The sequence below is a fragment of the Crinia signifera genome, chromosome 7 (genome assembly GCF_055691185.1).
Source record: "Crinia signifera chromosome 7, ASM5569118v1, whole genome shotgun sequence".
In the NCBI taxonomy this organism is placed as follows: Eukaryota; Metazoa; Chordata; class Amphibia; order Anura; family Myobatrachidae; genus Crinia; species Crinia signifera.
Window position 1 is genome coordinate 193,969,347 of NC_139223.1, and position 12,815 is coordinate 193,982,161.

General features: G+C 45.5%; 1 protein-coding gene across 3 annotated transcripts in view; it reads left to right on the forward strand.

Annotated features, from left to right (window-relative positions):
* The window catches only part of LOC146021013 (dynein axonemal heavy chain 11-like), a 248,607-nt gene that overhangs the window by 150,777 nt on the left and 85,015 nt on the right, over positions 1–12,815 (forward strand). For all 3 annotated transcript variants that reach the window (XM_083154785.1, XM_083154786.1, XM_083154787.1), the window contains 4 exons: positions 40–180; positions 1,059–1,229; positions 7,359–7,481; positions 7,953–8,146. In XM_083154785.1, the coding sequence (XP_083010911.1) occupies positions 40–180; positions 1,059–1,229; positions 7,359–7,481; positions 7,953–8,146 (629 nt within the window). The remainder of the gene's footprint in view (positions 1–39; positions 181–1,058; positions 1,230–7,358; positions 7,482–7,952; positions 8,147–12,815) is intronic.

The following is a 12,815-nucleotide window of genomic DNA, read 5'->3' on the forward strand; positions in this document are numbered from 1 at the left end:
TTTGGTTTCTATCTCTGTATCTTCTTTTTGTGCCCGCAGGTGTTGGAAGCCAAAGTCAATGAGGTGAAGATCAACGAGGCTCGGGAACACTATCGCACTGTAGCATCACGCGCCTCCCTCCTCTACTTTATCATGAATGACCTGAAGAAAATCAGCCCCATGTACCAGTTCTCTCTTAAGGTTGTATCCAAAATTATTCATGGCTTTATATATGTTCCGTAACCAACAGCACTAATGTCAGTCAGTTATCACTGCACTATTACAACACTTGGCAATTTATTCAAGTTTTGATAGAGATAAAGTATTAACCAATCAGCTCTGAACATTTTCGAACACAGCCTATAAAATGAGAGCTTAAAGCTAATTGGCTAATACGTTATCTCTCTACAAGCTTGATGAATCTCCTCCTTGAACATAGAAGCAAGCTAATGGGAATATGTATTAGAGCTGGAGAGTGATACAACACACAGAGAGATAAAGTACCAGCATATTAGCTTCTAACCGTCATTTCACAGACTGTATTTAAAAAATGACACTTAGGACCTGATTGGTTGGTACTTTGGCCTCATTAAGATCCGATCGTATTGGCTGCTAACTTTTGGAGCCCAATGATCGGATATACAGATGGAGCCCCTCTCATTTATCTTCCTTAGGCCATGGCTCAGCACGGCTCACCGTGGCTATCCTATTGTTCTCAGCTGCAATACAATACATAGAACAATACAGCAGGGGATTAGCAGAGTAATCCTATTACTCACTTAATCCTATTAAAGGAATAGATGAGAGTAGCTCCATCTGTGCGCCGTCCCGCCAGAATGAAGTCGCGCCCCGTGCAAGCCTGCAAATTGCTTAGCCCCGGTTTGAGAAAATATCGCAGGCCTGTAAATAGCCGCAAATCCATTCGCAGTAATTATACCAGTTGACTAGGAAATAGTGAGAGCACGGTTGTACTTACAGAGATCTTCTGCCGGCACTGGAGAGTTAATTGTAATTAAGAGTTGTCCTGCTCTGGTCCTCACTGTTAATTGACATAATCTGAATTAATTTCCCATGTGCAGGCTTTTAATATCGTGTTTCACAAGGCTGTGCAGCAAGCAGAACCTTCTGATGATGTCCGATTGAGAGTGTATAACCTCATTGACTGCGTGACATACTCCACGTTTATATACATCAGCAGAGGACTGTTCGAAAGAGATAAAATAACCTTCACGGCCCAGTTAGCATTCCAGGTATGGTCAATTGTACACCACTGCATATGGCCTCCCATACTGGAAGGTAAGGGGAGTAGGAGTAGAAATTCTAAAAATAACTAAAATGTAAATTGTAGTCAGCAAAATAACTTAGACAGCAACATAAGAAGCCCCATTCAACCTTTAAGGTCTGCTGCTTCTCTGTGGTTCCTAACCATTCGGCCACTGAGCTGACGCTTTTTTTGTAATGATGAATAATGACTGAATTTAAATTAGATTCTATTTCACAAACCAGTCCGGTCATAAATACCGCGAACACACAAGAAACATTATAATATAGTTGGTAAGAGACCAATGCTGAAATCTGGACTTACTGTAATTCACAGGGGTTCCAATTACTGGGAAAAAAACGTCACTGAATTTTGAGAGCACAGAAATGGGATGATCGGCATTTAAATCTCAACTTATAATAAAAGGATAATAGGCCGGCTAATACATGTAAATGAAAGGTGCACCCTAGAAAACTAATAAAATGAATATGAAAGGGGTTCCAGTCAGAATGTAAACTTCAGAATGTTGACAAACTGGATTTCAGCAGGCTCTGAATGTCGACAGAATGTCAACAGGCTCTGAATGTCGACAGTCAATTTGAGATAAAAATTTAGACATGTTCAAATTGTTGACATTTAATGTCAATGTGTTCCTGCAAGTTCTGAGGCAGAAGGAAGGTGCGCCCGGTCCCCTGGGGCAGACGGAAAGGTGTGCCCTTCCCCGGGGCAGAAGGAGGGTGCGCACTCCCCTGGAGCAGATGGAGGGCGAGCGCGACCCTGGGGCGGACGGAAGGCGCGCGCCTTCCGTCAGCCCCAGGGGAGCGCGCTCCTTCCGTAGCTTCCGTCGCTCCTTCCGCGCTCCCTTGGGGCAGACGGAGGGCGCGCTCTCCCTTGGGGCAGACGGAGGGCGCGCTCTCCCTTGGGGCAGGCGGAGGGCGCGCTCTCCCTTGGGGCAGACGGAGGGCGCGCGCTCCCCTGGGGCAGACGGAGGGCGCGCGCTACCCTGTGGCAGACAGGAAAGCTTAAAAAAGTAATAAATTGAAGAGTGGTAAACTGCCAGCCAACCAGCTCCTAACTGTCATTTTCAAACCCAGTCTATAACATGACACTTGTGAGACCATTGGCTGGTAGTTTATCACTTTTCAAGCTTAGTAAATCTGGCTCTGTGGCCAGGTAGCTAGTGAGAGCTGAGAATGAAAGAAATCGGGCAGGGTCACCCTGTAGCTCCCTGCTGAGTCTTCGCTAGGCAAAGGTCCTTAACTCATAATATAATAATCGATTCTCTCCATTCCATTATGTATTTTCTCTAGGAATTTGACTTTAATATTAATTGAAGTGGCAAAAACACTACTTTGGGGTAAATTTATTCTATTCTATTGAAGATAGGATGTTGCCAATAGCAACCAATCAGATTCTACTTCTTATTTATTAAGCACCTAGAAGATAATAGATAGAATTTGATTGGTTGCTATGGGCAACCAAGTTCAATAGAACATCCAACTTAGTAAACTGTCCCCACTGAGTTACTCTCTCAATAGAGGCGTTAGTATGAACGAGATCCTATTACATACAACTTACCATGATGTACAGTATTTAAGGGCACTTGCCCAGAAGCAAAATGTCCCTTTAAAAGATCTTGAATGGTACTTGTTTCCTAGCACGACGCCAGCGATTTTAATTGCATTGATCGGGACCTAAAAAATTGTGTGGATCGCATCGCATGCAACCAAATCGCATGCTATGCGATCGATGCAATCGACGCGATTTTTACATTGGAATCAATGTAAAATGGTCCCTGAGACCCAACTTTACATTGTGCCCAATGTAAAATACACCGTAGACCCCAATTTTTATTGCATACCCCCCCGTATGGGTCAAATGCCCCCCCCCCCCCATTGTTAACGCCACCCCACTATTGACGCCAACTTGAAGCGTGGCGAGTTGGCGTCAATACCCCCATTATCCACTTCGGCGTGGAGTTGATTTTATAAAGTGTGTCGAGCGCAGTGAGCCACCGAGCCCGGAGCGCAGTGAGCCACCGAGCCCGGAGCGCAGCGAGCCACCGAGCCCGAAGCATGGCGAGCGCAGAGAGCCCCTCGAGGGGATGCGCATTACTTCACAGGCATTACGCGTCCCCTCGCGGGGCACGCTGCGCTCGCCATGCTTCGGGGTCGGTGGCTCTCTGCGCTCGACACACTTTATTAAATCAACTCCACGCCGACGTGGATAGTGGGGGTATGAAACGGTCGGAGGACGCATATCGCCGCCCCTCGCGGCCTCGCTGCGCTCGCCACGCTTCGGGTTGGCGTCAATAGTGAGGTGGCGTTAACAATGGGGGCCATTTCACATACAAATTACCCATAAGGGTGGGTATACAATAAAAAATCAGGTCTATTGGCCCATTTAACATTGTTCCCTATGTAAAATCGCGTTGATTGCATCGATCGCATCGCATGCCATTATAATGGCATGCGATGGACGCAATCAACGCAATTTTCTCATTGCCGGCAATAAAGGCTCAAAAGTGACAGAAAATCGCGTCCATCGCATACCTTAAGGTAAGGTATGCGATGACCCACGACGGGCGCTGTGCTAGGAAACAAGTACCTCTTAGACTGCTGACAACTGTGTGTCCTCTGCTGCTCTATGCAGATCGATGTGATCATTCACAGCCCCTGGCAATACTGTTCAGTCTCAGATTTGTGAGTGGAGCAAATCAATCAGAAAATCTAACATCAAATACATTTACTCAGCACACTTTCCCTAAGCATTCAGCATAAGCTTTGTGGCTACAGAACAACCGATCTAGTGAAAGCAGACGCAGAATGTCCACACAAGTCATTACAATCCGCTGTTTCCTATTAAACAACAGCATATTTGTTTGTTCAGTTTTAATTTGTTGTTCTTTGTTTTTGCCAGCAATGCCTCTTTTTTGTTTTATTAGATTAAGACTTTAGGGAAAGTATTAAAAAGACATCCAATAAGAATAGTTTGCGAACTCACTGCAAAGGAGATAGCATTGGTGACTAACGCCAATTTCAATAATACTTTATAGTGAAATCCAGATGTCAGGCCGAGACCAGAACCCAGTTAGCAGAAGCATGTTCTCCAACTTGTGTTACGTTAGACATCCCAAATCTTCTTTCCATTAACTTTTGTATGGCAGTAAAAAATGGACAGGAGCCATTCTGGGTCCACCAGTCCTTTGATTCAAAGTCACACATCGTTTTTTTGATTAAAACAAGTCTTTTGGCTTGTTGTAAACTCTGGATGAATACTGTCCAATGCTGGTTCTCTCAAACATCAAAGCTCACGAAATGCATCCAAAAACGGCTCAACGGTTCTCTGGATGCAATGATCTTAATACGACTCATTACATTTACTACCACACATAAAATAAGATCAGTGTTGGATTTTCCAGACCTTATATAACGGATTTCTATCAGTACCGAGTCTATGAAACGCACATAGGGTTCAACGGGACATTAGCCTCAAATGTTTGGGAATTTGAAATCCGAGAGAAATTTGGATATATGATCATATCTTTGGCCATCATGGACGGTGTAATGCTTAGCATTACTGCCTCACGGCGCTGAGGTCATGGGTTCAATTCCCACCATGGCCCTAACTGTGCGGAGTTTGTATATTTTCCCCGTGTTTGCGTGGGTTTACTCCGGGTACTCCGGTTTCCTCCCACAATCCAAGTATATACTGGTAGGTTAATTGGCTGCAGAATATGTATGCGCTATATAAGAAACTGTCAATAAATAAATAAATAAATATCTTCCGGGGCAATTCCCTACATATATTTTATTCTTTAGATTGTATTTTAAGGATTCGTTAGGAATCTTGTGAGTAAAATCAATATACAGTAGTATTTAGTATTTATAAGATAATAGTAATTTTAGCAGCAAATGAAAATAAATATGGTGCAACCAAGAAGTAGTCATCCTACAAATTAGTGCGCATGAATCAGTATTCAACACCTATATACAACATTATGTCCCCTACATGTGATAAGGGATCCCTTTTTAAAACTCAATGAGAACTGTATTAGGTTTTAGTAAATGTAGTTCTATATTTTAAATGTAGTTATCACACAAAAAATACATTAAATCCATTAACCCAGGCATGGTCAAACTGTGGCCCTTCAGCTGTTGCGACACTACAAGTCCCATCAGGTCTTGCCATAGTTTTAGCATTCTTTAATAACAAAACTGTGGCTGTGCATGATGGGACTTGTAGTTTCACAACAGCTGAAGGATCATAGTTTGCCCATGCCTGCATTAACCCATCCACTAATTCTGATTGACGAGAGAGCAAATGTTTTTGTAGTCACTGGAATCATAAGGGGTTGCGGGGAATGTGTCTGCACCCGTGTGTCACCCTACCAAGGGGTGACTCAAAAATGCAGTGGCAGGAAACCATACCCCTTTTTGGGCTTGCAATGGTATTTTCTTGGCTGCACCAGGTATCACTGACCCTGGTTCCACCACTGACTATAGTGTCAATAGAAAGAAACGAGGCATCGATGTCCGTCCATGTTCCTGTTCCATCAGGTAAAGTAACTGACCCTCTAATAAACAATGGCCCTTATTCTGGTTGACTCGCTCGGCACGGATTCACACCCTTGTGAGTCACTCTAACCCCGTCTTGCGAATGGCTAGCCGGCGCCACCCATTCGCATGCGGGATGCGTTTGTAAGGCTTACGAACGAATGTTTTACATGAACATCCAATCGCATGCCAGTGGGAACCTCCCCCATCTTTTGATGGTCGCCAACCATCAAATGATGGCGAAGGTGCACTCATATGCAAGAGTGGTCCAGACCACCCATACATATGCGTGTAGAAATGCAAGGAATTGGGCTGGCAGCTGACATCCGGCTGTGTACACCCAGCGTTTTCATGGGAACACCAATTAGGTGGAGGAATTCACATATGGCCCTTCTCCACCCCACCCCCGCTCGCAAGGTTGGGTGAGTGCACCCGGCGAACAGACTTTTTGCCCAGTTCGCACGCACCTAGCATATGCACATGCGCAGAAATGCTGCTGTGCATACCCAAAACAACAGTCCCTGTGCGAATTTGCGCCCGAGCGAGTCAATCAGAATAGAGGCCAATGTGTAATCTGAGAGCGCGGTCTGGAACCTGACATTAGAGGAGGGGGTGGGACTCCCTGGTGATTTACCCTACACCCAGGGCAGCCATCAAAAGTTGTGGCATACAGGACTGACAAAATGGACAGGGCACCCCTCCTCCCTTGTCAAAACCCTGGTGTGTCTGGTGAGAACTCCCTTGTCCGCAGCACTGCCCACACTACTCAACCTCTACAGGTACTGCATCAAGTGACATTATGACAAATTATACTTGATAGACTTCAGTCCTGGGCCCCCTTTCTGCCTGGGACTGGAGTCCCCGCAGTCCCCCTCTGATGGCTGCCCTGTCTACACCCTTGCGGGACAGTCCAACCCTGCCCATTGGCATTCATGGGATGTGCGTAATCAGTTCTCTCAAGAAAGAATCTGTAAAAAGAGTTACAGCTCAGAGTTTGCCCGGTATCCAATTGCACGTGGTAATTTACTGCATGGCAAAAACAGGTTAAGTTATAGCATGTTTTAATCAGGTAAATTACACTTTCCAACAACATCACATGGGATCCAAAATAGGTTCCCGGACCATGCATTATTGAAAACAAACATTCGTGTCTCCAGTGGCCTATTGCTGATAAAACTTGCTGCCTGGATCTAATTGTTACTAATTGGATAGCCCCAGGGCGATCCATTAGCTGCGGTAAATTACTGCAGCTAATTGGATACTGTTCTTTGCTGAAAAGTGAGGATTAGATAAGTAGAATGTATTTTATTGACTATAAAGCTTGTAGGTTAATTCCACTCACATCTAAACATGTGCCACAAGCTAAAGCAATATATTATATCCTTACATCTCGTCAGTGTGACAGCCACTGTCCTGACTACGTGAACTCCTCGCTCACCCTCCAGCTGATCTCGTATAACAGAAGAGAGGCTCTTTGTAATGCATGCAATCACGTCGGAAATGTGACAGGCCTTACGCGTTACATTTCACATATCTAACTACACTTTATTTTACTCTTTCAGCTTTTGATCATGAATAAAGAAATATCTGCTCAGGAACTTGACTTTTTACTTCGCTTTAACATTGACCACATTTATAATAGTCCGTTGGACTTTCTTTCAAATTCAGTATGGAGCACTATTAAGGTAGGTTCGCGCAGGTCACCGCAGGTCCTCCCAATGGAAGTATTCTTTGGAGGAGTGATGCTGGGATTTTTATGTTGATGTCACAGGGTTAATAAACCAGTATTTCATTACAAACTTGGCTATAACATGCCTATAAGGTGATTCAGATGAGCGGTATTTTACCACAGTGTTTCGGTGCCCTTTACCTACAGGTATATGTCATCCTTGGGTATAGTTATATGGTGTGGGGAAGGTTGCGCTTCTGTTTGGCCCAATATTTTATGATTGGCTGCCTTTAAGTCTGGATTTACCCATCAAATGGCCTCTAAAAAATTGAATTTGATCCAGGACCACCAATCCATGGCACCTCTGCAAGCACCCCAGGGTGCCCTTGCACTTAGTTTGGGAACCACTGATATACAGAATATATAAGAGTCTATTAAATAAATGTTGCTAGAGAAGATATCCAACTTATTTCTCTTTATTGAATAGACTATGAGCTTTATGGATGAATTCCGTGGACTAGACAGAGACATTGAAGGGTCTCCTAAGCGCTGGAAAAGGGTAATTGAATCTGAATGTCCAGAAAGAGAACGTCTTCCTCAGGAATGGAAGAACAAGAGCTCCCTACAGAAAATGATTATGATGCGCGCGCTGAGGCCAGACCGGATGACTTACGCTATTAGGTATATTTATATACTTTATGTTACTACTTCATGATGTCATTCCACAATCAGCCAATCAGAAGTGGATATCTAGTGCTGTGGTCATCCTCATAATAAGTGCGTATTACTACCAGCACTCAGACACCCCCCAAGAGCATTCCTCCCAACTGTCTCGATTATCACAGAACTGTCCCACATTAACCATCTATACAGGAAGTCAAAGGGGACAGAGAGCATGGCCAGTAGTTTTGACAGCTCCTGCCATGCCCCCACAGCGGAAAAATAGGGAACGGCCTTGCAATGAGGTCACACCCCTTTCCCTGAAACCAGTACCGGGGGACACTTATTATATAAGGTCCAGCAGCCAAAGCACTACCTCTGTGGCTGGTCAGCCCGGGCCAGGCCCCTGGGGGAGTAGGGACACCCCCCCCCCAATAACGCCCCCCCCCCCCCTCCAGGGTGTCACTGGCTGAAGCCCGAGGCTGTCCCTGGCACCCCTCCCCCCCCCCCCAAAAAAAACTTACACTGTTGTATCATTGGTGGCTAGTGGTCCCCCCCCCACCTTGCAAACGTTTATTCGTTGGTGGAACAGTGGGGACAGAAAAAATACTTACCAAGTCCTGCAGCTTCCACTGAGTGAAGCGGGCGGGCGCGGTGCAGCGGGTCTTCTCGGCGACGTCATCAGTGGGGCTTCTCTGCGGCGGTGTCAGTGGGGTTTCTCTGCGGCGGTGCCAGTGGGGCTTCTCTGCGGCGGTGTCAGCGGTCTTCTCTGCGGCGGTGTCAGCGGTCTTCTCTTCGGCAGCGGTCTTCTCTGGTGTCTTTAGTGACAGTCGCTCAGAGGGCCCTGCTCACACATGAACAGGGAGATGAGCAGGAGCTTCTGAGCGACGACTGCACTACATTATCCGGCGTGGCTGTTCTGAATCTTGGGCATATTTATAACAGGGGGCTGCGCATTTAAATTACTTTGTGCACTGTCTACACGCACAGCAATTTACATGCAAGTCGCCCAGTGTGTGGGGCCCATTAGATGTATGAAGCCTGAAGAAGAGATAAAGTGGGGATAAGGTAAAAGGAGATAAAGCACCAGCCAATCAACTCCCAACTGTCATTTTGAAAACACAGTTCATTGGGGAAGATGTATTAAGCCAAGAGGTAAATGCAAGGGTGATAAAGAGAGATAAATGTCCAGCCAATCACCTGCTAACTGCCATGTTACAGCCTGTGTTTGAAAAAAGTCAGTAAGGAGCCGTTTGGCTCTTGTTAAGGCTTAATACATCTGCCCCTATGGCTGGTGCTTTATCTCCTTTTACCTTATTTCCACTTTATCTCCACTTTATTTCTTTTCCAGGCTTAATACAGTACATCTGCCCCTTTATCTCCATCAACTTTATCTCTCTCCAAGGCTTAGTACATAGACCCCATGTACAGTGACAGGAACACCTACAACTCTGTGCAAGTCGGCGTTAGTCACCGATATGTAAATATGTCCTTAATGTACTTGGACCATGTTTATATCAGTGTTTGAGAAGACAGATCTGCAGCCACATATACTGTGGTGCTGTCAATATTATTGTAGGAATGAGAAGTAGCAATTTATATACTGTATATATAAACAAGCTGATTTACATTGGACTTGGCATCAATCCCCATGAGTTTTCGGAATGTAGAATTTGGCAGATAAGGTTTTTTTGGTTGTTTAAAGGTTAAAAAAAACGGAGAGACTACCGCAGACAGTTGTACGATATACATTTCACTGCACAAGTCATTCGGGGATACAGATTTGGCCTGATACCATTTTTTTTTATATATATAATGATTTGATGTTAAACAACTTCACTCCTAGCGTTGGAGATTTGTTTCTCTGGAAGCCCATAATGTAAACAGGCAGCTGTGGGCGAGTGGTGACATGCAGCCCAAGGTTCCTCCTGAGATTGTGCCCACGTGGGTGAGCTGTGATACCTCCAAGCCGCCTTCCCTGTAAAAGTGAAATCCTTCCCGGCTGCCAAGTCTGCTGTAATAAATGAGCAAAAGCAGTTTTATCCTTTATAAGGGAGAGGTACTGAGAAGCCCAAACTAGTCACTTTGTAAAGTTCACTTGATAAAAGCCAGCTGGATCCTGCCGGAGTCGAGCAGATGTCTTTGATACTGCAGCTCGTATGCTGCTTTCCATCATTAAATGAGTTGTTTACCAAGTCACCCACTTGATAGCGGCCTTTCCTGAAGAAGGCACTGCATTGTGGTTGTTGGCACTGTTATTATTGAGCTACCAGCTTCCATGGCCGATCCTGGTACTAACACACTTTCTGCTAATCCGTGCGAGGCAAGCAAGGGGTGGACATCTACTTCATTGCAGCATGGCAATGTTGTTGGATGGAGTGTATTTTGACTCTAGCCATTAACCCAATCTTCTATTTGTAAGCCCAGGGATAAACTGGACCAATAGACTACTGGGGAACCCCTGGTGGCCCCACCGTCTTTTCTAGGGATTAGGTTCTAGACTGTGCACTTGGATTATACATGTGTTACATTATCATGCATGCACTAGCAGTATTTACTATAGGTATTTATCAAGGGGCTCAGACCACACACTCTTTCGTTCCGCCACATGCGAGGGGATGTGTAAGCGTACACATTCCCTTGCATGCAAATGCAGGGATTAACATGACAGGGGGGGCTGGAGTTCGGTCAGGCGGTGGGTGGGCGGTGTTGACCTGTTCGATTGGCTCATCAGGCCCTTGATTTCTCTAATGCAGACCAAGGGCCAAATGTAATAGGGTGAGAGTTTCAGAAAGTGAGAGATTTTGGGAGAGTTTTCCCATGTTTTTAAAGCAGCAATCAATTACATGGCAAAATCAACCTGGTTTTGCAGTGTAATTGATTGCTGCTTTAAAAAAAAGGGGAAAACTCTCCCAAAATCTCTCACTTTCTGAAACTCTCACCCTATTACATTTGGCCCCACAATGGAATTACCAACATGGTTATCTCTCATACCCCATTCACACCAGCAAATTACTGGGTTACAGCTTTTCAACCCAGGAATTTGTTGAAAAACCTGGGGTTTTCTTTGGTGTAAAAGGTTCAACCCAGGTCTTAAATTCCGGGTTGCTGATCCTGCTCTTGACCAGGGTCGGTGACCTGGGATTTAAGACCCGGGTTGACCCTTTCACACCACGGAAAAACCCAGGTTTTTCAGCAAATTCCCGGGTTTAAAAGCTATAACCGGATAATGCCCCTTTCAAACATGCAACCCAGCAATTACCTGGCATTTTGAGTACAGTCTGACCCCCTTTCACTCATAGCAGCAAATTACCGGGTTAAAAATGGTCAACCCGGTAATTTGCTGAATTGCACGGGTAATTTGTGTAGTGTGAAAGGGTCAACCCGGGTCACAAATCCCGGGTCGACGACCCTGGTAAAAAGCAGGGTCGGTGACCCTTCTCACTACACAAATTACTGGGTATAAGTGCTTCACCCGGTAATTTGCTGTTATAGCTGAAAGGGGTATAATTTGCTTCTGATGGGAGTTCGGGTCAGACTGCACCAGCTCTTCTACTTGGACTGTTGACATTGTTACAATACACCAGGGTTGCCGACTTTAACATTCTCCTCTCCGGGAGAAGCCCGGAGAGGAGAGTTTCAGCAGCCGCTCAGGGGGCGGGGCTTACGAGTGACATCACTAAGCCCCACCCCCATACTGTTAAAAGCAGCGAATTCAGGGATCTCCATGGAGGGGGCGGGGCTAAAATGGCGCGATTGTGCCGTTTTAGCTCCGCCCCCTCCTCTGAGACCCGAGGATTGCGGCATTTTAATGCCGTGATCCGGGGGGCAGCGGGGGTCCCCCCTGAATCCGGGAGGGTTGCCCACCCTTCCGGGGGCCGGGAGGGGGTACCCGATTTTCAGGAGACTCCCGGAAATTCCGGGAGGGTCGGCAACCCTGCAATACACCTCTACATTAAAGTTTGATAACAGCAATTTGCAAAATGTCTTCATATGGGGAGGGGTGAGTGGTAAACAGGGCTATTTTTCAGCAGGCTCCAGCAGGAACTGAGGCCCTTCTTCTAGTTCACTCTTTCTGACAAAATATTTCTTAGAGGGACAAAACCATGTGCACTGCAGGTGAGGCAGGTGTAAAACCCCACCCAAATCTAATTATCTCTGCACAAGTAACACCTGCCTCACCTGCAGTGCACATGGTTTTGTCCATCTAAGAAATATTTTGTCAGAAAGAGTGAACTAGAATAAGGGCCATAGTTCCTGCTGGAGCCTACTGAAAAATAGCCCTGGTGGTAAGGTATAAATACACAAATGTATGTGTTTTTTTTTATTGTTTGTTTTGGCAAGTATCCCACTATAATGTCTTATACTGTATGTACATATTTTAAACAATAGGGTGCAAACTTCAAATAAATTTTTTATGATAACCTTGCAATGTAGCTGCAGGTGTATACATATCTTTATTTATGATTATACATTTTATTTATATTGTGGACATAATCAAGCACAGGAGCTAGGCAAGGGGAAGCCCTATACCCTCAAATACTCACCTGGGCAGCCCGGCTGTGGTGCCTGCTGTTGTCTCCTCCAAATTTCTCAGCAGACTCCAGGAAAGACTATGGGGGGGGGGGGGTATTCAATTCCGGGCCACGACTGTTGGGACATCCCGACAGCCGTGACCCTGGCCCGTCCT